This window comes from Cyprinodon tularosa, unplaced genomic scaffold, assembly GCF_016077235.1.
Source record: "Cyprinodon tularosa strain WSP-4 unplaced genomic scaffold, ASM1607723v1 ctg18, whole genome shotgun sequence".
NCBI classification, from domain to species: domain Eukaryota; kingdom Metazoa; phylum Chordata; class Actinopteri; order Cyprinodontiformes; family Cyprinodontidae; genus Cyprinodon; species Cyprinodon tularosa.
The window spans coordinates 2,134,956-2,162,929 of NW_024038608.1; the positions used below are offsets into that span (position 1 = coordinate 2,134,956).

General features: G+C 39.0%; 1 protein-coding gene across 1 annotated transcript; it reads right to left on the reverse strand.

Annotated features, from left to right (window-relative positions):
• Positions 1–2: 2 nt before the first annotated feature.
• On the reverse strand, positions 3–27,974 carry LOC119781592 (transmembrane protein 47-like). Its single transcript, XM_038282130.1, has 3 exons — positions 27,555–27,974; positions 8,364–8,504; positions 3–3,517 (listed from the first exon to the last, which is right to left on the reverse strand). Exons 1-3 carry the CDS (start codon positions 27,781–27,783, stop codon positions 3,339–3,341), a joined length of 549 nt encoding a protein of 182 aa, XP_038138058.1. The 5' UTR covers positions 27,784–27,974; the 3' UTR covers positions 3–3,338.

Below are 27,974 nucleotides of genomic sequence, written 5' to 3' on the forward strand. Positions count from 1 at the left end.
AACAGCACAACAACAGAAAAACCTGAGAACTTAAATCTAGAAACTACTACAAAACAGGAATTAAACCAATAAAACTAGAAAACAAGGAGCAAAGTAAAGCACAACAGAACCAAGACCATGACAAAGTGAGGAACAAGTGTTTGCTCTGAAGGAGGTACTGAATGGTACTGACAGCCCCATTTACCCTACCCTTTTCAAACCGTGCCAAGAACGGTCCTAAATAACTGTTGAGTGTAAATGAAATGCAACTGAACTGGACCATGCCAGACACAACCGAACTACGCTAAAACTAGTACTATTTCAACAGTTTGAGCACGTCGCAGTTGTGGCCGGTTCTCTAACAAAGAGCGAATGAGCAGACTGCTTCATCTCCTATTTACAAACAGCTGACTCATGTTGCGGGTTTTCCGGTGTGAACTTCTTCTCAGCCTATTAACAATAAATGGCATCTCTTATTGAAATTTGGGCAGGGGACGCTGTCCAGATAGATAAGTTCCTGAATGTTATGGGCGCGGCCATTTTTGTTTGCGGGATTTCCGCCTTGAGAACTGCAGTATTTTGGACCGCGGATCGGAAGAGTGGAACCGGGCTAGCGTGATGTGTGAATGGTCGTAAGAACCAAGCTCGGCGCGGTTAACTTGGTCCGAACTCGGCAGGGATCGGTTTTCAGAGGGGGCGGTAAATGGGGCATATGTCAGGGTTTTCTATTGGTACTAAGCTAATCTACTTCTTCATCGAGTTTTTCTGCAAGATTAAGCTGGATTTAAATTAAATCTTTTAATCAATCAAAACATGTTTTTTTCCACCATGTTCCATAGTGGTGGCTAAGTTCTTTGCTTTGTTGCTAATGATTAAGTTTGCTTGCTAATGTTCTTTAACAAACCTCTACAACCTTCACATAAAGGCTACATTCATACTAAGATTAAATTATACACAAGTGGAGTCCAACTACTGTTAATGGACTTCTGAAGAATTAGCTAAAATTTATTTAATTTGAGTGTATCACAACAAATTCATTTAAATGGGATTCAGACCAAACGCGTTTGAGCATCAGGGGCGTCCTGTTTACATGCAAAGTCTACAGCGGACATACAGTATGTCAAGAAGAGTCAAGAAGTATTGTGAATAGTTTTGACTGTCTCGTGCATTGTGTTTTGAGTGTTTCTGGGGTGATGAATTGTGAGCTTTCAACTTTAACATACATAAAGTGAGCCCAAACATCAGACACTGGAGTTGGAAAATCTGAACACAGCTATGAACTTTCCTGCAGAGCTTTGGGCATAAAAAACTGAATAACAAAATATTGTCCTACTGAACTGTGGCAGAACAGTTCATAATTCATACCCGCATTAAATTAACATTTTAAAACTTTCCAGCAAAGAATGTTTGATTTTTTTTATTCTGGTACTTGCATTTTTTAATCTCATACTAAAAAAATGTTATATTCAATTCAAGCCGAGCAAAAGACAGCTGGAATTCCAAGAGTGATTGGCCAGCTTAAGGGAGCAATCAAGGGAGATTTCCAATGATACAACCCACCTGCATGAGGTCCTGTGACACTCAAAACTACTATGGAATATAGGATGATTATCCTGGTGAACTGACTGCATGGGCGACGTTTTGAGGTGTACTTTCTTGCTTACAAAAATTCCTAAAACCTTTTTCCCCCCACTTATTACAGCAAATACACAAAAAGTAATAAAACTCTCTACATTGCATTTGCCATTGTACATAACAGGCTGGAAAGGTACATCAGATCAATCGAACACACTGTGTGCCCATGTGCCCCTGACATCAATGTGCACAAGTATCCAAGATAGGGTAACCTTTTTGACACTCAAAACACATTTGATATGACCACAGCATTAGGCATACTTGAATGATTTTTACCATGCAGTTATTTTCCCTCTTTTTAACAATAAGTGCTTGTGTTCTTCTGTTGCAAACCTAATAAAATGCAAAGTTTGAGGTCGTAACATTGAAAGATATGGAAACTTCAAGGGGCACTTTTGCAAGCCATGAGGACTGAAATCAACTTCCTATTCAAGGTATTACATTTCTTTACATGTTTGGCAGATTTTTTCTTGTGGTAACAAAAAGGACTCAAATTGTGAGTTTAAATATATGGGATTTTTAACTTTTGCTTTACCTGGTCTACCTGTATGCACTAGTCTTGAATATTGGAACTTACAGCCTGATGTCATGATGAACTGGAGAAAGGCACATATGAGTAACTTACTGGTTAGCATCTGCAAATTTTGAAGGGACTGGGGCAACTTTCTCTCTGAAATAGTAAAAAATAGTTTTTGTTTCTGAGCCAAACCATCCTTTAACCACCCAACACAATCAGAACTCGAGACAAGGTATGAATGCCCCCAGGAATCTCCATCAGATGAGTGCAAAATTACATGAATCTATTCAGAACATTCCTTCTTTATCACACAGCTGTTATGCATATAAACCTGACCACTGACGGGCCGAAATATTGTGAGTAATGGCAACATTCCCTTTTCACAATGAGAATTACCGGAGGGGAAGCGGTACACCGGCTGACAGGTGGTTGGAGAAACTCTGTTCGATGGGCAATCAAAGACGCTTGGAGGCCTCAAGGGGCCGTACTGTCTTACAACCCCCGACCGTGGGTAATCAATCATGACAGCTGCATGTGCACTCCCAGTAGGTTGCCAGGGTAACAGACAAGTGGGTCGATAACGGAATATTGAGTGGGTGTCTTACTTTATTTTATTTCTGCCCTCACCTTCCTCTAGGAAGAGTCTGTCTGTTGAGAAGTTATAAGGATATGATCAATTTCTACGTCTTTACAGAAGTTCAGGGACGCCAAAGGATTCTGAAAAAAAAAACAAAACGGTACAAAGCTGTTGATCAGATGATGACGCTGGAGATGGGAGTGAAGAGATTTTAAGAGATCCAGTCAAGGAATTAAGTATCTGCATGCATGAATTTTCTAATTAAGTAAAAAAGTTGGGTTTTGAAGCCAAGAATGGAGACGGAATTGTCAGAATTTTGACAAAGGTTGTATGGCAAGTCTTTGCAGTAAGCCATCTATAAACCAGCCCCAATCCCTACCAGGATGAGGATCTTCTAAGATGGTCCAGCTATGAATCCACATCAACAACAAACACAATTCTTTTGACGAAGGCATGAAGAGTAATCTCTTGACCAATTGTTTTGTTTCCAAACAAAGGTCAAAGATTCGGATAATATATTTGGCCGCTGGAATCTGATGCTCACTATTTCGAACACATCCAGGGAAATCGCGTCCCATGTGTACGTCTTTAGCCTCCATGTAGCTGTGAAGTCTGCAGTTTTAATTAGAATCAGTAGTAGTCTTCATAACTTTTGGGGTTCAGGCAGTAGAGGATTCCCCCACCAAAGGAAAAGATGGTCCCTCCCCAGGCTAGTCCATAGCCCCAGTTGAACTCGTGATAGATCCTCAGGTTGATGCTTTCGATGAACTTGATGGGGAAGAGGACCAAACTGCAGGCCTGGAGGACAACTAGAGGAGATGGACATGGTACATATGAGGTGTATTTTAAAGTTCAGATACAATGTCAGTGCGTATTATCTACAGCATCTACCTAAGCAAAACATTAAATATGTTGTTTAGGATTTCTATGAATAGCTTTTGTTCTAGTATAGTCTGGTGCAAAGAACTACTTTTTAGTTAATTAGCTAAGGCCTCACTACATTAGCAATCTGAAACAGTTTTGACTTAAAGGAATTAAAATGCACAACCTCTTGTGAAGACATGGGCAAAAAAAATTGGTTAAATTTTTAAATTCAGATTTTTGGTTGCGGGCCAAAAATTCTACGATTTTTTTTTTTTAATAACGCAACATTTTTGGCTCCCTGGTGTTTCTGTAGCTGCAGTATAGCTCTTAGGTTGCAGTTTGGCAAGTGACAGCGTCACCTGAAACAACAAAAGAGAACATAACCACAGTGAGTGAGTTGTCATCAAAAATGGAGGAAAAAAATCATCTGTTATTTGGCACTGCAGGGCTAAAAGTTATACGGTGTAGTGCCGGATTTCCGACGTGCCAAGATGCCAAGGCAAGATGCCAAGAAAATGTCTACACCATTCAGACTGGTGATGGTGGGATGAGTGTAAAGGGACCAAGACTCATTGGACTGGCCAGTTTGAGAAGCCTCTGTAAACTTTATTCCACTTTTTGGTCAATTTTTACATGCCAGGGGTGATTCTAGTCTTCTGCTTCTTATAGTCCATATACCTTTGCTGTAAATCTTGGTTTACAGCAAAGGTATATGGAATACTGTTGTATATGGAATAATTAAATGGAATACTGTTGCTATTTTACCCTCTAACAAAGTATGTATATTCTCCTCTGACCTCTAACAACACCAAGTATTTCTATCTACTGCACTCCCCCAATGGATATTTTCCCTTTTTTAGAATCATTTTATGTAAACCCAGAAGACGCATGGCCGTGACAAATCCCATTAGCTTAGAAGTTTCTGAATTACTAACATGTATCTGCTAGTCTGGCACTAACTGCCATGCTATTTTCAAAGTCACTAAGGTTTTCTTTCTTCTTTATTATGATGGCCAGTTCAAACTGCAGCTAGACATCTTCACCACATCTAGATAACTAAATGCATTGATACTCTCATATGATACTTTGCTGTTTGGGCCAGAAAGCTACTTAAAATATTTGTATTTCATTATCCCCTCCTTTGAAAGCCGTCACTAGACCACTCCATGAAGTGTACAGACGTTCTTAAGTCTATGTCATGTTAGTTAACCCAACAAACCAATGGCTGGACATTCTCCTTTAGGACTTTCATGAATCTAACAATTACACATAGACAAAATTGCTGGTACCCCTTGTGAAAGAAATGAATGAAAAACCAACAATGGTCACAGAAATAACTTGAATCTGACAAAGGTAATATTAAAAAAAAACTATTAAAATGAAAAAATCAAAGTCAGACATTGATTTTCAACTGTACTTGAAGCCTTTAACTCCCCTGTCTACCTCCAGCCTGCATTTTGCTGAGCAAATGGTTAAAACATTTGGTTGATCAGGCAGTAACAGAATGATTAAAAAAAAAAATAGAATGCCAATTAGAATTTTGCTCCTCTCAGCAGGTATCCTGGTCCAAAACTGAACCTCCTTCCAAAAATGCCTAATAGGATTTAGGTCAGGGCTTACAGAAAGCCAGAAGAGTCTAGTGTTTTCCTCTTAGCCATGCTTTGGTTTCTTTAGCTGTGTTTTGGGTGATTATCCTGTTGGAAACACATGATCTGTGTCTGTGACCGAGCTTTCTGACACTTGGCAGCACATTCCTCTCAAGAAATACCCCATAGTCTTTAGATTTAATTGTACCCTGCAGAGATTGGAAACAACCTGTGCCAGATGAAGCAAAGCAGCCTCTGAACATAATAAACTCTACTCCGTGTTTCACAGTAGGGACAGTGTTCCACTTTTGATGTGCATCATGTTTCTATCTGTGAACAAGGAGCTGCAGGACTTTCAGCTTTGTGGCTTCTCAACGCAAAGCTTGGAAAATTCCAAACTTACTTTTTTCTGATTTTTTTTCAACAGTAGTTGACCTCCTAGGTCATCTCCCATTAAGTTAACAACACTAGTGCGATCTGACAGTGATGTTGCTTGAGCTTAAAGTTCAGGTTTAACCTCTTTACAAGTTTGTCTGGACTCTTTTTTTTTTCTCCCATTCCTATTATTCATCAATTTTATTTGTCATTAATTTTCCTCCTGTGGCCACGTCTAGGGAGGTTTCAAACAGTCTCAAGAATCTTACATTTCTGAGACGGTTTGATATCTTTACCGTGCTTCTCTATTTTTCTCTTTCCTTCTCTTCCTCTGGTCCATGTTGAGTGTGGTACACACCATAGGATCAAACAGCACAGTGACTACATATGGCCATAATATGTAGGTCCACTGACTGATTTTAGACAATTGTGATGCAAATTAGACGACACATCTTGATTGAACAAAGGGAAATTTGACATGCCTTTTTGGTTACATTGTTTTCAGTCTTTTCTCTGGCCACCATCATATTTGTCCAGGCCTGTTTTTTTATGAGACTATTTTTAAATCATTCTGTTGAAGCATGGTACAAAATTCTTAACTTTCATTTTCATAGAAGCTCCACTTATTATTACCTTCGACAGATTCAAGTTATTTGGCATCACTGAATCTCAAAAAGGATACTAGAGTGGAAAAGTTTCAGTGACTTATCAAGGGTGCTTTTAGTTTTTTGTAATACATATTTAAAATTCCATGTCTATCTCTGTTTTCTTTTTATTCTGAATGGACACATTGTTCGCAAGAAAAAAGCAGAATTTTTTATGCTTTTGTAAGAACTTCAGATTAATTTTACCTTGATAATAAAAGTAAAAAGCTGAGCTGTTTCTTTAAGGTTTCGATTTCCAAGAAGAACAGTAGTGGAAAGTCACTGTAGTCCCTTAAAAGAAAGCCAGTTGTATCCTGTTCTACATGTAAGAGATAAAGCATAAATGTAGAAGCTGAAGTTTTTGCATCACTGGAAAACACTTTATGCTCTTAGCAGCCAGTAATAGAGGCTAAATTAGGCCTGGAGGGTTAACATTAAAACCTTTGCAACAAGAGAAATAACCCTCTAGAGTGTCTAATGAATAATAAATTAAACTTAATCTTCAGAGCATCTTTTTTCTAACAGTTGCTCTAAAGATGTCCTCCCATCTTGCAAATGTTTGGTAAACTATATTTAATTTTCCCCGTTTCCACTCAGCATTGATTATTTTATGTGGATATCACCAATAAGCACAATAAGAAAAAGGAAATTATTAGTTTTTGTCATGTACAAAGTACAACGCTTATGATTTGCTTTTTTATCCACCAATGCAAACTTTAAACTTTCCTTATCTGATATATTTATAAAACAAATAAGGTCTAGATCGATCCAAACCTCCAACATTCAGAGCTAAGGAATTTTGCAATGACAGTTTATTGCCAAATAACACTGCAGACCTTTAAAGCATCGCCAACAAGGCTATTGTAATAACAAAAGCGGTATTTGCTAGATATATTTGAAGAAGGCTAAAATGTTATTTCCAATAGATGCTGCACATTGGTAACAATTTGATTCTTTTCACCGCTGCTAACCTTGTGCATTATGTCTAACCCTCATTTGGAGTGGAAACTGCAGATGGCCTTTAAAACTGAGCTTAGTTTTAGTATTATGTTGGTAACCAAGGCAATGTGTTGTTCCCAAATTGCAAAAATGAAAAGCTTTATATTGCTAAAGCTTTATGTTAAGCGGTGGCAGCTTACACCAATTATTGAAAGACATCCTGCTGTGGAAAATCTTAAAGAAATAACAGGTACAGTAATAAAATTACAGCTATTACAAAGACGTATGGCCTGGCCCCATGACTTTATAAAGGTATGGAAGGTGGTTAAAAACATTGTAATACAACATTTCACAGTTAATTATAGTGAAGAACGAAAAAGAGTATTATATAGATGGTTAGTAACTGTTGTAATAGATTAATAAAGGTTAAGAACAATGAGGATTTTAGATTTAAATTAATCTTTATAGATGTTTTAATCGTTTTTTGTGGCAACCTTTCATGTCAGGTTTCCTTTAGGGAAGGGATGCTGAGGTTCAGTGGGTATAGTTAAGAAACACATTCTGCTATTCAAAATAAATCACCTCACAGATGGAAAAATAATGACATTTCCCGCTTATTATCCAAAGCGAGAAGCTTGGTTGTTGTCGGACTCAAAATGAGGGGATGCTGGGAAAGTTAAAGAGAAAGGCGTGACACCACATTTCACACTTCAACATAAAAAAAAAAGGATTTATTCTCTTAAGAGCAGAAAACTGTGACTTGGGGACTGCAGGTGTGTGACTTGAGTTAAATGAGGAAGTAAGGATTATCATGTAAATTAAGTAAATAGGTAGTGTGTGTTTGGATGTGTGTATACCAAACTTCCATCTTATAATAGCTCCTATTATAGGTCCTACGTCAATCTACTGAAAGGTAATTGAAGACCTGTTTGTTATGCTGTGGCAGGGTCAACCATGACAGAATTCAGCTTAGACAAATCAAATAAAAAGAAAAGCCTCCTTGATATCTTTCACATTACAAACTGAGCCTTCAATGTATTCCATTGGGAATTTAACTAACATCAGAACTCAAAGGGGGCAATGGAATGAAAAAGATGCCTGTTTTTCAAAATGCTGTTCCATTCAGAGTTGTACACTACTTTTCTGTTCCGAATAAATCCTAGTAAAATGGCAAGGTACTGTTTGGTGTGTCCCCTTTAATCCAGGACTCAAGCATTGTCTGTGTGAGAATTTAAGTGCAAACTGACCTGCTCCAAAAAGCATGAAGGCAACAGGAGCGTAAAACCGCCGTCTTGTACCGATGCACACGGCAACCAAAGCCACTAGAAATGACATCAAGACCAAGGCTCCGCCTCCAAGCAACAGGGCTAGCGTGGCAACCTGCCAGTCTGGGAGGGGAGAGTATGAAAAGAGGAGAAGAACAGGATTAACATACAGACAGATAAATATTTATGAAACATTTTAAACCATTTGTTTTGCAGCTTTGGTTTTCTTTTTGCTTCTGTTTTTAATCCTCTTAATAAGACTAAGGAACAACAACAACAACAACAACAAGCTTCTACAGATGAATTGAATTGTTTCTGGCTTGCATAACTACAACAGCATCATCTGCATACAATCAATATGTTATCTATGGTAGACTGCAGCTGGGCCGTTAATAAAAGGCTAAATGGTTCTAAGATTAAGCCCTGTGGTAAAACTACAACATAGAGGTAATAAAGCCTAAAATTCAGGAAATAATAGGGGTCTAAAAAGAAAGTTGATTATGTCAAATATGACGATGTTTCATTAGATGACATTTGTATTGATTTAAAATCCCCATAAAGGGATGTTATGCTAGATGATCGCCTTGCAGCAAGAAGGTTTCAGGTTCGATTCCCGGCCAGGGGTCTTTCTGCATGGAGTTTGCATGTTCTCCCTGTGCATTCGGGGGTACTCTCTGGGTACTCCGGCTTCCTCCCACAGTCCAAAAAGATGATTGTTAGGTTAATTGGTTTCTCTAAACTGTCCTTAGGTGTGTGTGTGAATGGTTGTGTGTTGCCCTGTAATGGACTGGCGACCTGTCCACGGTGTACCCCACCTCTCGCCCGTAGACAGTTCGAGATAGGCACCAGCACCCCTTGCGACCCCAGAGGGGATCAAATGTGACAGAAAATGGATGGATAGTATTGATTAAAATACATAAATTTCACAGTCCTACTTTTATGTAACTGTTAAGGCAAAGCAAAGCAAGCAAGTTTATTTGTATAGCACAATTCAGTAAAAGGACACTTTAAATTGCTTAACATGAAAATAGAATAAAAATAAAAGCAGAATAAAAGCCTCCATACGGCAGTGCACCCCCCCAAGAGCCTAAGCCGCAGCAGAGCTACAATGAGATCTTGCCAGGTTTTCCAATCACTATGTTAAGGTATCGCGATATATCGAGATAAATCGTATTTTATCACCAAATTCTTCAGTTCACACTACTCATAAATAATGAAGATCCTTAATGAAATCCACCAAACTGTTCTGAAAATATCTTCGTACAGCCACCATCTGTACTTTTTTCTTCTATTTATTAGCTTTATAGTTTAAACATATTAAAATGACAGAATAACATGTGGTTTTGCTGTATATACCACATACAGTAGAGTTTTCTTTACCAAAATATTACATAATACACTTTCTGGGTTATCTATAACCTAAACCCAATTATGTTTAGCATTCATGAAACTGCATTGTATATAAATCTAAATGAACTTCTGCCAAACATTATCACCAGTTCTCTCTAAAAGTATCAGATGAAGAATCTTGCATATTTTGTAGAACGGAGTAAAGGTTGGGGACGACCTCTTTAATCTAGTTTATGGTTCGACAGACATAAAGCTGTCCACGACTGAATAGTGGAAAATAATTTGGTAATGTCACAGCTGTAAAAAAGTGAAATTGGAAGATTAAATTTAATCATAAATTGTTATAAAGATGCTAGATGTTCACTAATAAATGCCTTGGATGGATCAAATCGCCTCCTTTGCAATTCTATTAATGCAATATCCTCATGCCAAAGCTTACAAAGCATAATTATTAAATATTGGGGTATCAACATTTTAGGATGTTTTTTGTGCCACAAGATTGTACCTAGTCTTTTCAAAATCTGTAAAAAAAAAAAACAAACTGTTTAGTGTGTCTCCAATTTAATGGAACAGCAACAAGTAACCAAGGAGGAATATAAAAATACCTGCGTCATGCCTGTTTGGACGACATAAAAAAAACAAACAGGAGAAATTATAGTCATTTTTGCTGTTATTTAAAAGCATCAGGTATAGTGCATTCATCTGTGGGGAGTTGTACTGACAGAAAGAGATTCAGGAGAAAACAAGAGAGTAAAGGAAAAGGCATAACAGAGAGTGGTGTTAAGAAAAGCACAGAGCAAAAGCCAGTCGTCTAAAAAATGGATGAGAAAAAGCAAGGCAAAAGGAAAGAATGCAGAAACAAGTAAGCTATTTGAAGATGGTAAGGAGAAGCTGAAAGGTTAGTGGCATTTGACTGCACTAACAAACATTCAGAGAGAGGGCAGGAGGCTGGTGAGGGTACAGACAGGGTAAAAGGATGTGGGGGTGTGGAGGGTAGCAGCGTGAGATAGGGAGTAGAAGAGAAGAAGTGAGAGCAGAAAAGCATCTGCCTTAAAAAAAGCCTGCCTAAAAAGCTTTGTTGGCTTGTTATCAAAAATCTTCTGTAGATGGGAGGCATTTAGAGTTGAAGGGCGGAAAAACCAAGCATGCAAGCTCCCATTAAAATGTACAACTGAACTTATTTCCAGGGGAATTAAATAATAACTGTTATAATTATTCATCTTTAATAAAGCACTGAATGTACAATAATGGTTCAATTCTATTGATTTTCAGCAGAGAATAAGGCTTAAAATAATCAAAGCATGTATTTAAGACAACATTGTTTTTAATGATTAAAACCAGTGAAATTAGCCTATTGACAGGAAAGTTACTCAGTCAGTAACAATGCAAGGGATCCACACACACACACACACACACACACACACACACACACACACACACACACACACACACACACACACACACACACACACACACACACACACACACACACAAACACACACACAACAGTGAATCGATACAAATAAGTCTATAAATGATGTAGAATAAATTGGAATGGTAATACGTGTTAAACATTTTTTTTTGTAATTTATAACATACCCTGGAGGAAAGCCTTGCTTGGTATTGAAACTTACAAGACATCTTCTGTATAGAGAAACTAATCGAAAGTGTTGCTCAGGTGTGATTTTCACCCTGAAGCTCCAGGAATCTCCTTCTCTGTATTGTGAATGTCATTAACAGTAATCATTTTATTAATTAATTTAGTGTATATATCGATTAAATAGGGTGTTGCTGACATCTTGTATGAATTTTCATATCAGGCATTACATTTTTACGGTTGCATTATTAATGGAAATATAAACTTAATAACTGTCTAAAGCGTCGCGATTGACATTGTTTTCATGTTGAATCAAGATTTGTAGATGGATTTTACAAGATTAGCAAAGGCACTAATGCTAGTATCATAAATGCTAATAGAGACTGTGTACTGGTCATTTACTGCCACCAATGTCAATGTAGCATTAACACAAAACTGAGAAATTTAAGCAGTGATTAGGGTGTAAGCGAAATGAATGGTTTTGCCACAACCCAACCAGCTATACTTTAGTCACTATGGGGTCCAAGAATAAAAGCCAAAGTAGAGCTTATCTGGGTATAGAATAATCACCTTCACCTTTTAAAGTAAAAACTGGTGTCATAGTTGCAAATAGGGGAGTTGTTTGGTCATTTACCGTCATAAAATTGCACATTTTAAGCTGTGGTTATGAGAGATAAACGTTTTATGGCACAATGTTAGAATATATTTAATCTGTATTACCATTTAAAGGTATAGAGGTTGATCTTTTATTTCTGGGTGGATCATCAAAATAAGTGGTCCTCCTAATTGTCAATCATTCTGGTGATATGTTTATGTAAGGCCGTCCTACGTGCTCATCCTGTTGGCTACCTTTTTCTGTGCATGTGCACTTTCAGGCATATATCTGTGGTGAGCTGGAGTTTCAGACAATGGCCGAGGATCGTAAGAGAAAAAGTGTCTATGAAGTATATGACAAGAAAAGAAAGACCTCAGAGAGGCAGAAATATCCCAGAATGCTTTTGACGACTCTCCACACAAAGCATTATGGGATTTGCTGCCACTAGCCAAAAGAGGCGACTAATAGAGATGGCACAGGCACTGCACAGTGGAGGAGGAGTTACGTGACCAACGGGGAGCGAAAAGCAGTGATCATCTGTCCAGACGGTCAGTTAAAGACTTCACTATAAAGTCCAGTCCATAGTCCCCGCTCTATATAGTGATTGAGGGATTTAGGGGTTAGAGCGGACATTTGGACACAGTAAGCTTGTATGAGCTATGAGAACAACAACTTTTAAACAGAGCATGCACGAGGAGAAATGGGCTTGTGCATCCTTTCGCACGAGTGTAAGACCTGTTCCCTCTCAGGAGCGGGTACAGGGTCGTGCACATGCAAATTTTTTGATTTTCTTAGAAAATCCTCCACAATACCTTTAAGCTATATAATGATACAATCACTTTAGTAATATTGCTGATTCTAAAGTCATGTTTCTAGCAGCCATCCTCAGCATTAGAGGCATGGTTGCTTTCATTGGCTGGTTCTTACATCCACATAACTTATTTATATGGACTGATGACTGCAGCTATTAAACTGTGTCCTTAACAAGCCGGTTTTTCTGTATTGATTGATCTGATCTTGCAAGTTTTAACCCGTTATAAACTGTTGTTTCGAAGTCTCCTAATTACATCCCACCTCAAGTGTATGGGTTTCCCAAAAAAGCCTGTTTATGCAGATTCAACACATAAAAAAAAACCTATAAAGTGCTTTTCTGCCATCTACTGGAGAAAATAACATCTAATTAATCAATTTAGTTAATTAGCATACAAAACTACATATGTCTTATATGTTACATTTAAATCTACAATTACTTATTAATCTTAAAAAATTTAAATAACTAAACAAAATGCATTTCTTATATAACCATGAATGAGTTACAGAAGTAAAAGACTAAATATCAATTAGGAATATAAATATAGCGTTAGGCAAATTAAATACGGGTTCTATTTCGTTATTCATTGATTCTACAGATATTTTTTAACATCATTAGATGCATTAAAAAATGTACTTGCTGTGTGTAGAGAAGTTTGTATAACCATAAAATTTTTAAGTTTGAGACAAATTTAAATGATAAAATTAAAATGGTCATTAATGTTAAGCAGTGTGCTGGAAGATTTTACAAACAAGTTGAAATTCAACCGCATTTTCTAAAAGTTTACTAACAAGGCGACATTAAGAGCAACCCCTTAACCTGACATGCATACTTTGGGAGTTTTTTTGAGGGAGCCAAAGTGCATAAAGAAAATCTACATATGCATGCAGAAAACAGGCGAGTTAACATTTACACCAGAATCTTCCACAATGCAGCAGCACTTTTCTATAACCATGGCAGTTAAAATAGCTGCTGCAACAGAGCAATTTTTGAATGAAGCCCATTATTATATTTGGAATTAGATAGATCAAGGTTTAAAATCTCAGCAAATGGCTGGTTTAAGAGCTCTTCTTTAAAAGAGCAAAATGTCATAGTTATTTGGTACTTTCTAACCTGTTTCCACTGACTCTTCTAGTCCAACCTTTGAAATCAGGTTCTATTCACTCTTTTCCAGATTAATACCCTGTATATACAATATACAAGTCAGTCCGAATGGTCAGGCTAACCACAGAGTATTATTTCCCAGTTTATACAAGACTCGTTCTGCTACATTACCACAAAACTCACCTTTATCCTCAAAGACGGTCATGCATCCTCACAGGTAAGATATCCTAAAACCAGGTTTTCTGCAGCCAAAAGGATGCAAAAGGCTCCTGCACAAATACATCTGTTTCTGTCTGAATCTTATTCCTCAAAGTCAAATTTTTTTTCCAGCCAAGAAAAATATAAAAAAGGCATGGGCAGTCTGGAGATTATGGGTTTCAGAACCACAGAGCGAGTTAAACCAAGAGAAGAGATTTGGGATTCAGGGGAGCAAACATTTGAGAAATAGCAGTCTAACAAAGCAGACATATATCTAATGGTGAAAATAAGGTATCCTAGCATAAAATTGAAAATGCATACCCTTAGTTTCTAAAAGATTAATTCCCCCAAAGTTTTTTTCACTGGTGTGGAAATGAACTGCCTCATCAATACAAATGTGTTTGCCCTTTTTTTTTATTCACCAGGCTGTCTGCGATATTTCTCTTCTTCTAACTGCATATTAAACAGACAAGGGTTGGGAGCAGAACATTTAAATATGCATCAGCGGAATCCACAGGCATTGTGCTCTTATGTGGTTCGCACAGACACAGTGCAACACCATTCGCCGTAATGTGCCTGGTCATCTAGGGACATGATTAATATGCATGCATTTATTGTTTTATACCATAAAAACAGCAGAAGGAGTCGTGTAGATAAGCTGTTTTCATACTTTTTGGGGGCTGCTTTCAAACCAAACTCAACCAGATGCTGTCACTGAAAAAATAAGCAGAGCTTGGGGTGCAAGTGAAACAAATGGCTCATGGTTAGAGACAACTAAGGTTGCCAGCCATCCCTTGAAAAACGGAATCGTTCCGCATTTAGAAATAGAAGCACCTGTCCAGTATTTAGTGGAAAAGGAATGCACTTTGTCCCATATTACTGTGAGAGTAAAGAAATAGTCAGTAAAAAGCTAATGGAAAATGAAGAACAAGGGCACTTTAGATACAAAACTTAAGGTAAACTTGCGTCCTGTGTTGTGACCAATGAGCTGACAGCATATATTTAATGATCCAGGATACCCTTATCCCATTGGTCGAGCCAAGTGTTGCTCACGGAGAAGATAGCGGGAGAAAACAGAGCAGTATGGGGGAAGAACGGAGTAATTTAAATGCTGACACTGCTTTACTCGGCTTTACTCTGCAGCACTCAAAGACAAACAACTCCTCACTGCTGCAAGAGCTCAGAGGAAATACAAGTGGAAAAGGTAGTAAAGTCGCTATATTATGTTTTTCAACTGTAGCTTACAGTTATTGCATTTAAGGCACAAATATGTTTACAAGTTTACACAAACTTGCTGTTGCACCAAAAATTTGCACTATTTATTTATTGCTTTTTATTAATTTTTACACTCTGAAGTTAAGCAGGACAGGCTTATGTTTAAGATAATTATTTTATTCTTAGACATTTATTTAGTCATTTTTGTATATACAAGTGTAGACAAAAAGAAATTTTGTTTAGAACGGCTCTCTAGACAATTTAATTTTTTAAAGTGCAGCCTTGTTAAGGTAAGCAGCAGTTGTTGTTGAGCTGCTACTACTGCCTCCAGCTCCTGAAGCGCTCGCTTCTCCTGGCTCAGGGGAGGAAGAGGACGATGCTGTGAGGGTGGTAGCCCTCTGGGTTGAAGAGGCTGACGTGGTTGAAGCAGCAGTGGTAGGTTTAGCAGCGACAGACGATGCTAGAGAAGGTGTGGAAGCCGGAGGAGCCGGCTGGAGATGTTTCAGCGTTTAGCAAGGAAGCATCTAAAGTGCTCTCCTCATTTTCACCTGCAGAGGGCTATGATTCCCCTCTAGATGCTGAAGATTGCCCGGGAACAGTCTCAGAGGAGCCTCCATTCACGCAGAGCTCTTTGTTTGTATCGCCGCGGTACAGCATCAGCCCCCTAAGGCCAACAGCGCCGTCCGGTACTGCTGGATGCAGCCAAGACCCCGTCAGATTGATGGCGCAGCAGTTACATATATTGCTTTTTTATCCATTTTGTTTTCCAACGAGCAGAAAAACGATTAGGTAGAATAACTCAATCCATATTGAAGACTTTTAAATTAAATCAAAATATACTAGTTGTTGAACCAACCTAAAAATAGAAACTGATATTAAATCATTGTTGATTCAACTATTATTTAAATCAGGATCACATGTTATATTTGTATTTTAATACTTAATCAATGTTAAGGAATCACTATTGATTTATGTACATCTGATAATAAAGTATTCAGGTTTACTAAAGCCACTGTAAAGCTGGTTAGAAAGTTCACTAATGAGTTTCTGCTGATAGGTCTACATCATGAAATATTGATAAAGGTTTTTGTTATCACTTAGTACTGATGTTCAACACACCATATAATTGGCAGACAATGGGTAGTATGTAGTAGTATGTTGTGCAAAATGAAAAACCATTTAGTCTGTAGGTCTTGAACAGGGGGTCCGTGACCCCTAGGGGATCCACGGAGGTATTGCATGGGGGTCGCAAAAGTTTTGGTTGATTAGACGCCAGCAACTTTTTCCACTAATTGAAATGTCCTAAAATCCACATTAACATGAATTCAACACACTGTAGTAAACAGATAAATGGAGGCAGAAGATGTCTTTCAGTCATAAATGCAAACATTCAGCGACACACAGGAGCTCTTTCAAGCTGGGCGCCGTTTCATTCACAACACCTGTCCCATCAACCAGGAATCAGAATCAAAAATTCTTTAATAATTAAATTACTTTCATTGCATTACTCCATCTGTAATAGAGTGACTATAGGACCAGTTTGATATAACACAATTTCATACAATATATATAATTAGGGGGTCCCCGCTCCATCTCGCCATCAGTTTGAGGGTCCTTAGTCTGGAAAACATTGAAGACCCCTGCTTTAATCTATTTTGGGAAAAAATATGTGAACATAAACTTAAAAAGGACAACATTTTATGAAGGAAAACATCTTGTAATTTGTCACAGGTATGGGTGAAATGGGGAGAAATATGGTCTGTGATAAAAAAAATCAACACCAGAAGAATTTTGACGAATGGCACACGATTTAATTATGAGGGTGGGGGTGGTGCCACTTAAAACATACATTGATTCAACGTTGATTAGACGTTGGCGATAATTGAATCATTAGAAAAAGAATAATGTTTTTCACAATGATTAATTCAAAAGAAGTGAATGATTGTTTGAAGCTATCTGGGAAAGCTAGATGTCTATCCTTTTTTTACTTGATGCTAATGAATGCGTCAGAACGGCCAAGTCAAAGTCTGCTCTCTATAAAATGGTAGACGGAAGTCCTAAAAGACTTTTTGCTGCTATTGCAATGAGAGGTGGTTAAAAAGTAACTCAGGGGTGCACCAAAAACTTTTTTTGTTGTTGTTTTTTTTTTTTTATAAAGGTTGGTTCTTACCCTTTTCCATCCAGTTAAAAGTTATACATAAATCCTGAAGAAATGCATTAAAGTGTAATGAATACTGAAGGCAGAATCCTGCACATCTGAACCAATGGTTTTTAAAGTTTGAACCACTGCCAGAGAAAATAAATAAATGATAAGATAAATATCCCACGGATTGCATTTATACTGTGCTTCTCAGGTCTTATCGACCACCTTAAAGTAAGTTACAATGCCATTCACATTCATCCTCTCACACAACATTACCCAGAGATTATTGATTATCTATAGGGTTGGTTTTTTCTATCAAACACACACATTCAGACATCAGAGGTACGGTCCTCCTTTTCATGGAGACAGTAGAAGTGATGCCAGCTTTAAACGTGGAAGAGCCAGGTTTCCTTTGAAAGTTTAAGAACTTGTATTTATTTATTTACATTTATTACCAGAAAACCTAGTATTATAAGTATGATTTTAAATGCAGTTGTTAAGTCTTTCTAATAACAAAAGTAGTTTCCATTAAGCACTTCCAAACATGGTCATTAAACCGATCCATGTTTTAATAACTATAAATACCGACTGCAACCCTGATGGTTAAAAAGGTAGTAAGAATTTTTTGCAAACAAATGCAAACAAATATGGATTTGTTTTGAGCTTAAAAAAAGGAAAATTTAGGGTCTGCTATTTAAATTTATATTAACAAAGAAGCAAAGAGTGTTGCAGACAGAAGGAACAGAAGTTCTTCTAATCTAGTGGTTAAAGACCAAATCATGCCAGATTTGTCGGGAGTAAACTACTTTCTATACACAAAGTGATTAGAAATCTCAGAAGGAATTATTTTATTAGTTAATTCAAACCAGTGGACCCCAACTAACATTTTCAATAGTTCAACAAAGAAACATCCACTGCTGCGACTGTTACCCCAGGCTCACACAGACTCCGGTCTTACCGTTGCGGTGCGGTGGGTGCGGCGCCGCAGTGATTCCAAGTCATTAAAAAGACGTTAACCTCTCTCACCGGCTGCTGAGCTGTCCGGCTGCGGTTACCGAGACACTCCGGCGCTGCAGAAAATTCCGCAAGAAAGCTATCCTTGCGGCGTGCCGGAGCCCTCCGCAACAAGCTCTCGCAAAAATCCTTATTTGGGCCATGTTATCGCGTGAAGTTACGTGAACTCAAGTGAACTTCTGTTAAATCTCCGGACCTGTTGCCGGAGCCGCAGAGCCGCACCGCACCGTAGTCAAATGGGCGGTGTGAGAGGGGGTGTGCGGGAGTTGCGGTCTCTGTCGGCTCGGTAACTGCACCGGAGCCAGTGTGAGCAAGGGGTTAGGGTTCCAGTTTGTGTGGGTTGTTTTTCTGTGTTTTTCCTCTCCCCACCACCAGGTGGTGCCCTGTTCTTGTTGGGCCTCCCTGCACACCTGCAGCTCGTTGGGTCATTACCAGAGGAGTACTTGAGCTGCGGACTGTCACCACCTCAACGCCAGAGTGTTTGCCAGTATTGGGTACTCTAGCCTTACAGGGATTAGCAGAGTCAAACCTTTGCCTTGTCTAAGCCTTGCCTTTGTCTTTGTTCTCCGGTAGGAACCTCTCCTGATCCACTGGATAAGCCAGGTCCTTCTCCCCCCCTGGAAGGAATAATTCAAGTCACACTAAGCAAGGGGGAAACCTTCACCAGATTTGTTCAAGCCCACTTCAGGAAATCCTTTGCTCCTCTAGACCCAACACAAGTCTGCTATCCAGTCATTTTTCCAACGGGACCTTGAACTGATCTTTGTGATCTCCCCAAACAGTTTCCGGTTCCTGTTCGCCAGACCGCTGAAGTCCCACTGCGATAACCCTGCATATAATCTCTCTCTCTGTTTTTTGTCAAACCTGTTAACTTTTCCCCTGGCTCTGAGTGAATCTCTGCATGTGGATGAGATCTTTAAAACCCATCATGACAGTGAACAGTTGTAAACATTAAACAAACCATAATCTCCTTTTAAAGTGTATTTATTTGAAATAGTTACTGTAGCACAGAAATCAATGTTGCCATAAATACTTTTATTTTTACAATGCTTTTTAAATGGGTTATTGCTACTATGCTGCCTCTGTAGTTATACTGAGCTCCCCAGGGGGGCGTACCCCACCGACTCAAATTAAGTTGTTAGTAAAGCTAAAAACTCTTTCATTTTTACACTTTTCTTAGTAGATCCTTAACAGCAATTTACATAAAATACATTGATGTATAAAAACTTTGTGTTTTTAATTTGTTTTACTTTGGCTTTAATCATATATAAATACAATGCATTTAATGAAAATTGTTCTCTCTCTGACATAATGTATCTGATTTAGGCAGCAAAATAAACAACACATAGAAACGCTGGCTGAAGATGCAAATCTTACATTTTAGACAATGAGTGTGTCGTATGGACAAGGTCCTGTTCAGAAAGTGCAAACTTTGCACAGGTGGTAAGTGTGGCATCGCCTGATTTATCAGTAGCTTGATGAGAACCTTTAAAACACCTAGTTTATCATTCATTTCCTCATAAAGGGAACTAATGTTTAGTCTTCCCATGTTTAACCATGTACTGTTTCCATATTACAAAGTAAGACAGAAGCACCTGACTATAAATTCCGCTGGCTTGATGCTGGCTACCATAATGAAAGCATGAAACAGCTTGATAAGAGTTTATTTCCTCCATAGTTTTTGGACTGAGAATTGGTTCTTCACATGAACGTTCAAATACAGGATCCTTCACAGGAACGATGACGACATGGCTTTGTTTTTATGAGGTTTAAATGTTGTGAAGGTGCCTGTACACCTAAGTTACATACATGACTGTAAAAATATTGCATTCCAGTTCATTTTTTAGACGTTATTTCATTGTTACTTATTCTGTCAGACAACCCAAGTGTTGTCTAGCTCTGATGGCCACCCATTCTATGTCAGGGTTTTTATTTTGCTAAAACGTTTATTGTAATTGATAGAACTAATACAAAAATGCATGCAGCGCTCCAATGTTGTTTCTGTTAATGTTTCTTTAGTGCGCTTTTTAAAATATTACAGTCAAAGAGTGTGATAGAAACTACTAAAACATTTTAGCAACGTAAACAGATCCATGGGAAAAATTGGCGAGTGAGCAGCGCCCCCAGCTGGCAAAGGTTAGCGAATGTGGACATCTAGAGACATCCCATGATTTAGCCCATAAACATCACCACTAACAGATGCTGGGATCACTCCTGGAAAACAAATTCTGTGGCTCTCAAATGGCATGAAGAGATTTTGAGGCCTTGGGGACTTGTGGCCTAATGGTTTGAACATTTTGCTTGGGTGCTGGAGGTTCCGAGTTTAAGGCCCACTCCCACGGACTGCCACTCTGGGTGCCTGAACAAGACACTTAACCCTACACTGCTCCCCAAGCATCGCACAGTGGCAGCCCACCGCTCCCCAAGTGATGGGTCAAATGCAGAGAGGGAATATCTCAAGTGTGAGATCAATAAAGTTCAATTATTATTATTATTATCATTATTGCTAAAGTTGTAAACAGCTGTGTTTTCTACTTCTTCACGTATTGTGTTGTAGGCTTGCTGATTGTGCTGAACATTCCTTAATGACCAGGTAAGAAAACATTATAGGTTGTGTTTAGAGCTTGATATAAACATGATATGAGATGAACGAAGAGTTAGTGAGACCTATCACGCAGTAACGTTAGCTGTAATCAAGAAACTGTTACTGTGTAGCACAGAATGTTTACAAATGACATATTGTCCGAAATGTAAAGGGGTTTTTAGGCTATGTTCACACCTTATGCTACGTTCACAACTAAAGCAGCAGAGGCAGCAGGAGCAGGTAGTTTACATGCAAAGTCAATGGTTGACGTGCATCAAGGTGCAGCAAAACGTCCTGCAGCGCATTTTGAGCGGCAGGAATGGCGCGTCTGAGCAGCTGAAGCAGCGCGTCGTGAGTCTCTGAGCATGTGACGCGTGGGACGCGCTGCAAATGCAGCTGCTGCTGGAGTTGGAAAAAGTAAACTTTTGCTTCTTGATGCACCACATCAACCAATCAGAGAAGCTGATCAAGGAGCTGGCAGGGAGACAGACACATCGCTGTTGATACAGATCACTATGACCACTCCTCTGAAACAGTTTATCGTCTAGATTAACTTAAAATGCCGAAATCTGCAGACTAAACATGTTCGCTTTTATTATCCTGGTGCCTGCAGTTTGGATTACATTCAAGGAAAACGCCTTTCAGCTGCTGCGGCTAACCTCCAAGAGATGACCAGGCCAGAGGCTGCTGTTGAATGGGATTCCTACTGACAGTGCACCGCCGGTGTACGGGGGTGAGAGCGGCTCCGACAGAGAAATAATATTTTATGGCAGGATGGTAATCTGAAAGAACTGACTGCAAAGATTTCATGTGGACTTTTTCACTGAAAAACATTATAAAACTACCTTTTACCCACTGATCACAGCATATATAGCTGCCGTTGTTACAGGCAGAGAAAGGATAGGGTAGCTCCACCCGACGCGCATCAGACCCACTTTTTCACTCAGAAGCTACAGCAGCAGAGATGCTTCAGCCGCACATCAGGACTAAACAGGTACAAGCATCGAAAACGAGGCGGCACGCACGTTTATGCTGGTCTTGCTGCTTGGGGTCTGGACGTAGCATTAGAATCCCAACTTGTTAGCAAGAATATTAAATTAGCAGCCTTCTATAGCCACGTGCTATACAGGTATTCTTTGTGTTGTAACAATAGTTTTTGTTGCTTTACTGCGATCGGAGGCTGAAATAAAGTTAGACTGAAAGAAACCTTAGTTACTTTGTCACTTGACATGCTGATTGTTGCTGTCATAAAATATGCGGAGTGGTCTTGTAGTAAACAGCATCACCATTACAGTGCTATGACTACGGCCTGTTATTCGCGGTTCTGCGGACTCTCGAGTTGGCTTTGCAGGTGGCTGTAGTTACCCAAAGCACTCAGTTTAATTTCTTCATCCTACCTCTATTTCCTTTAAAGGTTTTTGTATTTTTACTAAACTCATTTGACTACTTCTTTTAGAAATATTAAAGCCTTCTCTTTGTTATGGATTTAGGAAAAAAGAAGCCTGACAATTGCCTATTATTACAGACAGTAAATAATAATTACTCTTTGTGATTTGCCATCTGTCCTGGAAATTCAGCTTCATTTCTTTAGATCACGGCATGGTGTTGTTTTGTCGGCCTTTTAGCCTACTTTGTTTCATCAGACAGGTTCAATTTAAGATATATCAAAGCTCTGCAGGTCTGGTAATACTCAAATGTTTTGCAGTCAGTGGCACAAAACACCCTAAAAACTGGTCTATCTGTAATTATACAATAATTTTATATTCTACAGCAAGTATGCAAATATTAAAAACTTGTATTTATTCTAAAAATAAATTTTTTAAGGATCTCAAATCCATTCAAGTCAACATCAAACAGGTTTGTTAAGGGAACTGAGAGATCAAACAACTAATTACCATAAAGTCGGCTTTCTAACACATTAGAGCCTGATGATTGTTGTACCTATCTGCCATAAGGCTGGATACTACATGATTCGCACTTGCTCATTCAGCTGCTCCAAATAGAACGGATGTCTCTGGAGGGAGCTCTGAGCAGGGAGACTCAGTCGGGAGGGGAGGAGAGGGAGCAAGAAAACAAAAAATGAGGGGATGAAACGTGACCGTGGAGAAACGGCAAGGGGAGATGGTGAGGAGAAAGAGGATGGGGAAATAATGGGGAAACAATGAGTGTTAAAAATGCATAGGCAAATAAGATGAGGACAATGGAGCAAAGAAATTTAAATGAAAAAAAGGAAATAAATAACAGTAATCAAGAAACAATGGAAGATGTCTCTGTATTAAAAAGGAAGGAAAATTTTGGTCATTGTACCGACCGGACCGGCGGAGTAGAGCCTGGAATAGATCAATACGAATGAAATAGAAAGATAAGATGAGGGGAGAGAGAAACGGAGCGGGGGACCAAATTTGGTAGGGGTTCTGTCTTCACTGATGACTGATCTCACAATGCTTTAGGTGACAGAAGCAAGAAAAAAAGCAGCTTAGAGATCTCGGTAGAGGGTGCATAAGCGTCTGACAGGTTGAAGGTTCCGCTGTCTGCCTCTAAGGACAAATACGCACTAAGAAAGTTATGCATCTCCAGATACACCAACTGTTTCTGCATCTGATTGAGTCTTGTTGATTGAGATTCACGTAGCTCTTTGTTTAAAAGCAACACGCACACGGACATGTCTGAAAAGTTCTACAGCAGGAAAAACATGCCTGAAGCACCACTCTATTTGGGAATTACTTCAAAACAAAGAGTTAAAGGTGCAAAGTCACATCGTATGACATATTTTAAATTTATACACCGGTAATTCAATCTGGTTGTATACAAAGATCATTGCATCCTGTTGTTATTGTTGTGTCTTTGCTCAATTTGTTAGTGAATAAAGCCCTTTTTGCATATTTACAGAACACAGCGGAGGTACAATACCACCCATGTATGCAGAAAGGTACGCCAGGAAGTAGCCTACCGTAGCTAAGCCACTTTGCATCTCCCTGCAAAGTGTCAAATTAACAAAGAAAAGTTTACGATCCAGGAAAAACTGCAAAAAAAAAAAAAAAAAAAATGTAATTTATTTTAAGAGAGATAAGACTGGAGAATATAGTTTGAATGTTGGTGTTTACTGTGGAGGAAGCTAAAGCTGCCAAGGCATTAAGATGCGGCTGCTAAGTTGATGGATGCGTGAGTAAACATCCTTAATTATGGTAGTAGTGATAGCAATTATTAGTCTAAGTACAAATAATATCATACATTGACAGATTTACAAAAATGTATTGCTGCTGTAGATTCATTTATTTAATTAACATCAGTGGGTCTGCAGGACGAGCTCCATCAAGTGTCTCCATCTAGCTTTCAGAGAGTGCTAAAGTACTGCCGCAGATGGAGCCATGTTTCTTTATGTCAGCTCACTGCACCCTGTGCTGGAATTCTATTTAGGCTCAATAAAACCCTATGAGGACAGGTGCTCATTTTATCTTAATGAAATGGTTTTTGGTCTTCTTTTTACAAGCTTAAAACATAAGAAAGCTTCTTTATTTTCGGCGGTGATGTTCAACCTGTATTGCAAGAATTAGGTGTCAAAAACGTGAACGTTACTTATAATTGGACTGGAACAAAAACTACCCAATTAGAGAAATTCAAAACAGTCGAGTCAAGTGAGAAGGAATTCAGTTTTAAGATCAATATGAGCACAATGGTAAGACACACACATTCTTGTATCAGCTGACACACACACTGCTCGGACACCTAATTAGAGAGGCTGGGTCTGTGGTAGGTATGCATGTAGGTATGTGTGAAAAGCAAAGAATGTCTGCCTGTTTGCCATACACCAGAGAGAGAGGAAGGGATGGAGATGCAACAACAGAGAAATCAGAGTGTGACATGAAATATTTACTGGGGCTTCTGAGACGAATGTCCAGAAATAGGTCAGCTCAAGATGGTAGCCTCCTATTGGCACACACCCACGCACCATTTACACACATGCAGACACCAAATCTCCCCTTCTGTCAGGTTCCGACTCGGTCCAGCCCTTCCAAACACGCAAGGGTTCTAAAAAACTGGCATTCAAAGAATTGTAATACTTTTCAGTCCATCTATGATCAACCTCACACCCAAATATGTGCCAACAAAGAGTGAGACAGCAGTTTTTTGTTTTTTTAACCCTGCACAGCTTGCCGCTTCGATCCCCCTAACATGTGGATTAATTAGCTTCAGGTGACTGGTACCACCCAAGAGAATTTATGTTCTTTAGTTGTATTTCAATCATAAATAAACTAGTGAGGAGAAACGGATGCAGGCCATTAGTGGTGCGCTCAACCAAGCCGGCCTTAGTGGAGGAGTGGCAAAAGAAACCTTTGACAAAAGCCGTGTACAAAACATAGAAAGCATGTGAGGGAGCATGTATGTGTGGCATAAAATGAGCCCTTTGAGATGGAGAAAAATACAGGACAAGATCAAATATTAGAGGAATGACACGACTGGACAGGAGAACCACAACTACTGCGGTTCTTCAAACTTCTATTACAGATCTTTCTTAGTAGATAAGATTAGAGATGCCCTGATATTCCAGCTTTGAGATTTGACCAATACGATATAAGCATGAATCATGCATGCTTTTAGCACTTATTTTGCGCTTTAGAATGTTAGATTTTACTTAAACAGAGGATATTAGTAAGCCACAGTCTATCAGCATGGCAATATCGGAGATTTGAGATGAAGGTCGCTATAATCCGATATTAGTTTTTGGCCAATATTGGACCGATGTCTGATATTAATATCGAATTTAGACATAGATAAGTAACAGGCATACTCACTCTAGGAAATGTCAGACATTTCTTGGGGAAAAACAAACAAAAAAACATTAAAAAAAAGTGTATTTCATTTTAAGGTCTGTGGAGTTTTTGTTAATGCCAATGTAATCTAAATGAAACAGCTACCCGATACTAAAAAACTGCATATTTCAACAGTCAATTTTTAATTTATAAAAGGATTAAAAACTTAGATAACAATTTTCAAGATAAATTCAACAGGAGAAAAGACTGTTTTAAGTGTTTTCCATAAAGCACAAAAAAACAAACATTTTTTATTATAACTTTTTTATAAAAAGCTGGTTTTAATAAAGAATGATGGCAATATATGGAAATATTTATTTAATTTAAGACACTCTAAACTTTTGTTTTTACTGTTATTCTTTTTTCATTTTTTCATATCATCTGTTTCTTTGTTTTCCCAAAAAGCAATTAAAATAACTGAGAATGAAGGTTACTAAACCAATAAATCTGTACCTTTATATTTAGTTTTGAAAACAAGGGAGAAATCTTTATGATTTTCAGCAGCGTTGAAATTGTAAGAAATTAGAACAAAAACAAGAGGGAAAAAAACTAAATGAAACTTTTACAATTTATTATCCAGCCTGAGGAAAAGTTATTTTTAAAAAGATTTTTTTAAAGGTTGTTCTGAGGTGTTAATTTAAAACATATGCTGTGTTTTTCAGATTCCTATTTGCAAAAACGCTTGAGTTTAAAAAGTTTCTCATCCAAGTCCCAATTAATCATTATATTGTTCTGGTTTCTAGCAATTAAGTACAGATGAGAAAAAGTTCAAAGGATAATTTCTCTTATTATGGTGGAAGTTCAACTGAAGAAACTGATTGCTCTATTACATCAACCTACGACACAGCCAATCAGATTTGAACCACACCTCCACGAAAGCCAATCAGCATCCAAAACTCATCTTAAAAGTCCTCCGATCCGCTAGTCTGCTCCTGTAGGCAGGCGGCGGATGCGCTGTGACTTCATTCAGATGACCCTGTTTCAACCCACCTCCAGCCCCTCCACCACCATCGTAGCTAAAGCTTCATCAGAGTCATTCCTCCCGGACTCTTACTGCGTTACCTGTCTCATCTCAACCGGTCCGACAGAAGACCACCATGTTGAGCCTGGTTCTGTCAGAGTTTTTCCTCTCCACTGTCGCTTCATGCTTGCTCATAATATCCAGGTTATCTCAACCTGTATAATCCAATTGGACTTCCATCTTCCAGGTCCCTGAGTGAAGCTCTAGAATCAGCTGGATCTCCCCATAAAGCTCAGCAGACCGTCTCTCTAACCAGCAGTCTACAGACTGACCAACTTCATCTATCTCCACTACACCAGTTTGAGGCCTGGGGGATAAACAGCGCTATTCTTTGCTCCTGTTCATGCATATCTATCAACATTAAGTGTTATGTTTCCTGCCGAGGTCTGAGCGCCAAAGACAAAGAAATTGTATCAATAAATTTCTCCTAATTGTCTTTTCTCTTCATGTGAGTTTTTCAGATAGAAAGTATGGATGGTGCCAATCACTGAGGGACTGAGTGTCACTAAGATGAAAGGATGAAAAACTTTTTATAGTGAAAATGGATCAAATATCCTGTAATAGTTTAAAGTGAAGTGATCCACTTTAATTAAGGTGGAGCTCCCAGTAAACACTAAGTCATACCTGCCAGGATGTCCATCTGTCCCCATCAGAGGTGAAGCAGCATCTTCTCCTCCCTGCTTTGCAGATCAGCCTTGTTTGGTAACAATAACAGAAGCAGAGTGCTTACCTGAGACCAGCGTGCTGCTGCACTGCCACTTCTCATAGCTGCCCGGTTTCCAGCAGGACTCCCACAGAGACAGGTAGTACTGGTCGTCGGCCGTCACCCACGCAGGACTCATCACGGCTCCCACATCCAAGCAGAGCGCCAGGAAGACGCACACCAGCCCGACCAGCTTCAGCGGGGTCAGCGGGGAGCTGCGCGCAGACTCCTCCGTCTCCGTGACGGCCGTGGACATGGCGGGGAGGAGGAGGAGGCTCAGAGCCGGAGCAAGGGATGCATGCGTGGGTTGGAGAGGTGTGTCCCGGTCCCGATCTCTCCACCCGCCCCGAAGGAAGGAGAGCGGCTGCGATGCGCGCTGGACGTGCGCTGCGCGTGTTGGGGCGCCACTGCCGCCGCGCGGCGGAGACCTATGCCGTTCCCTGCTGA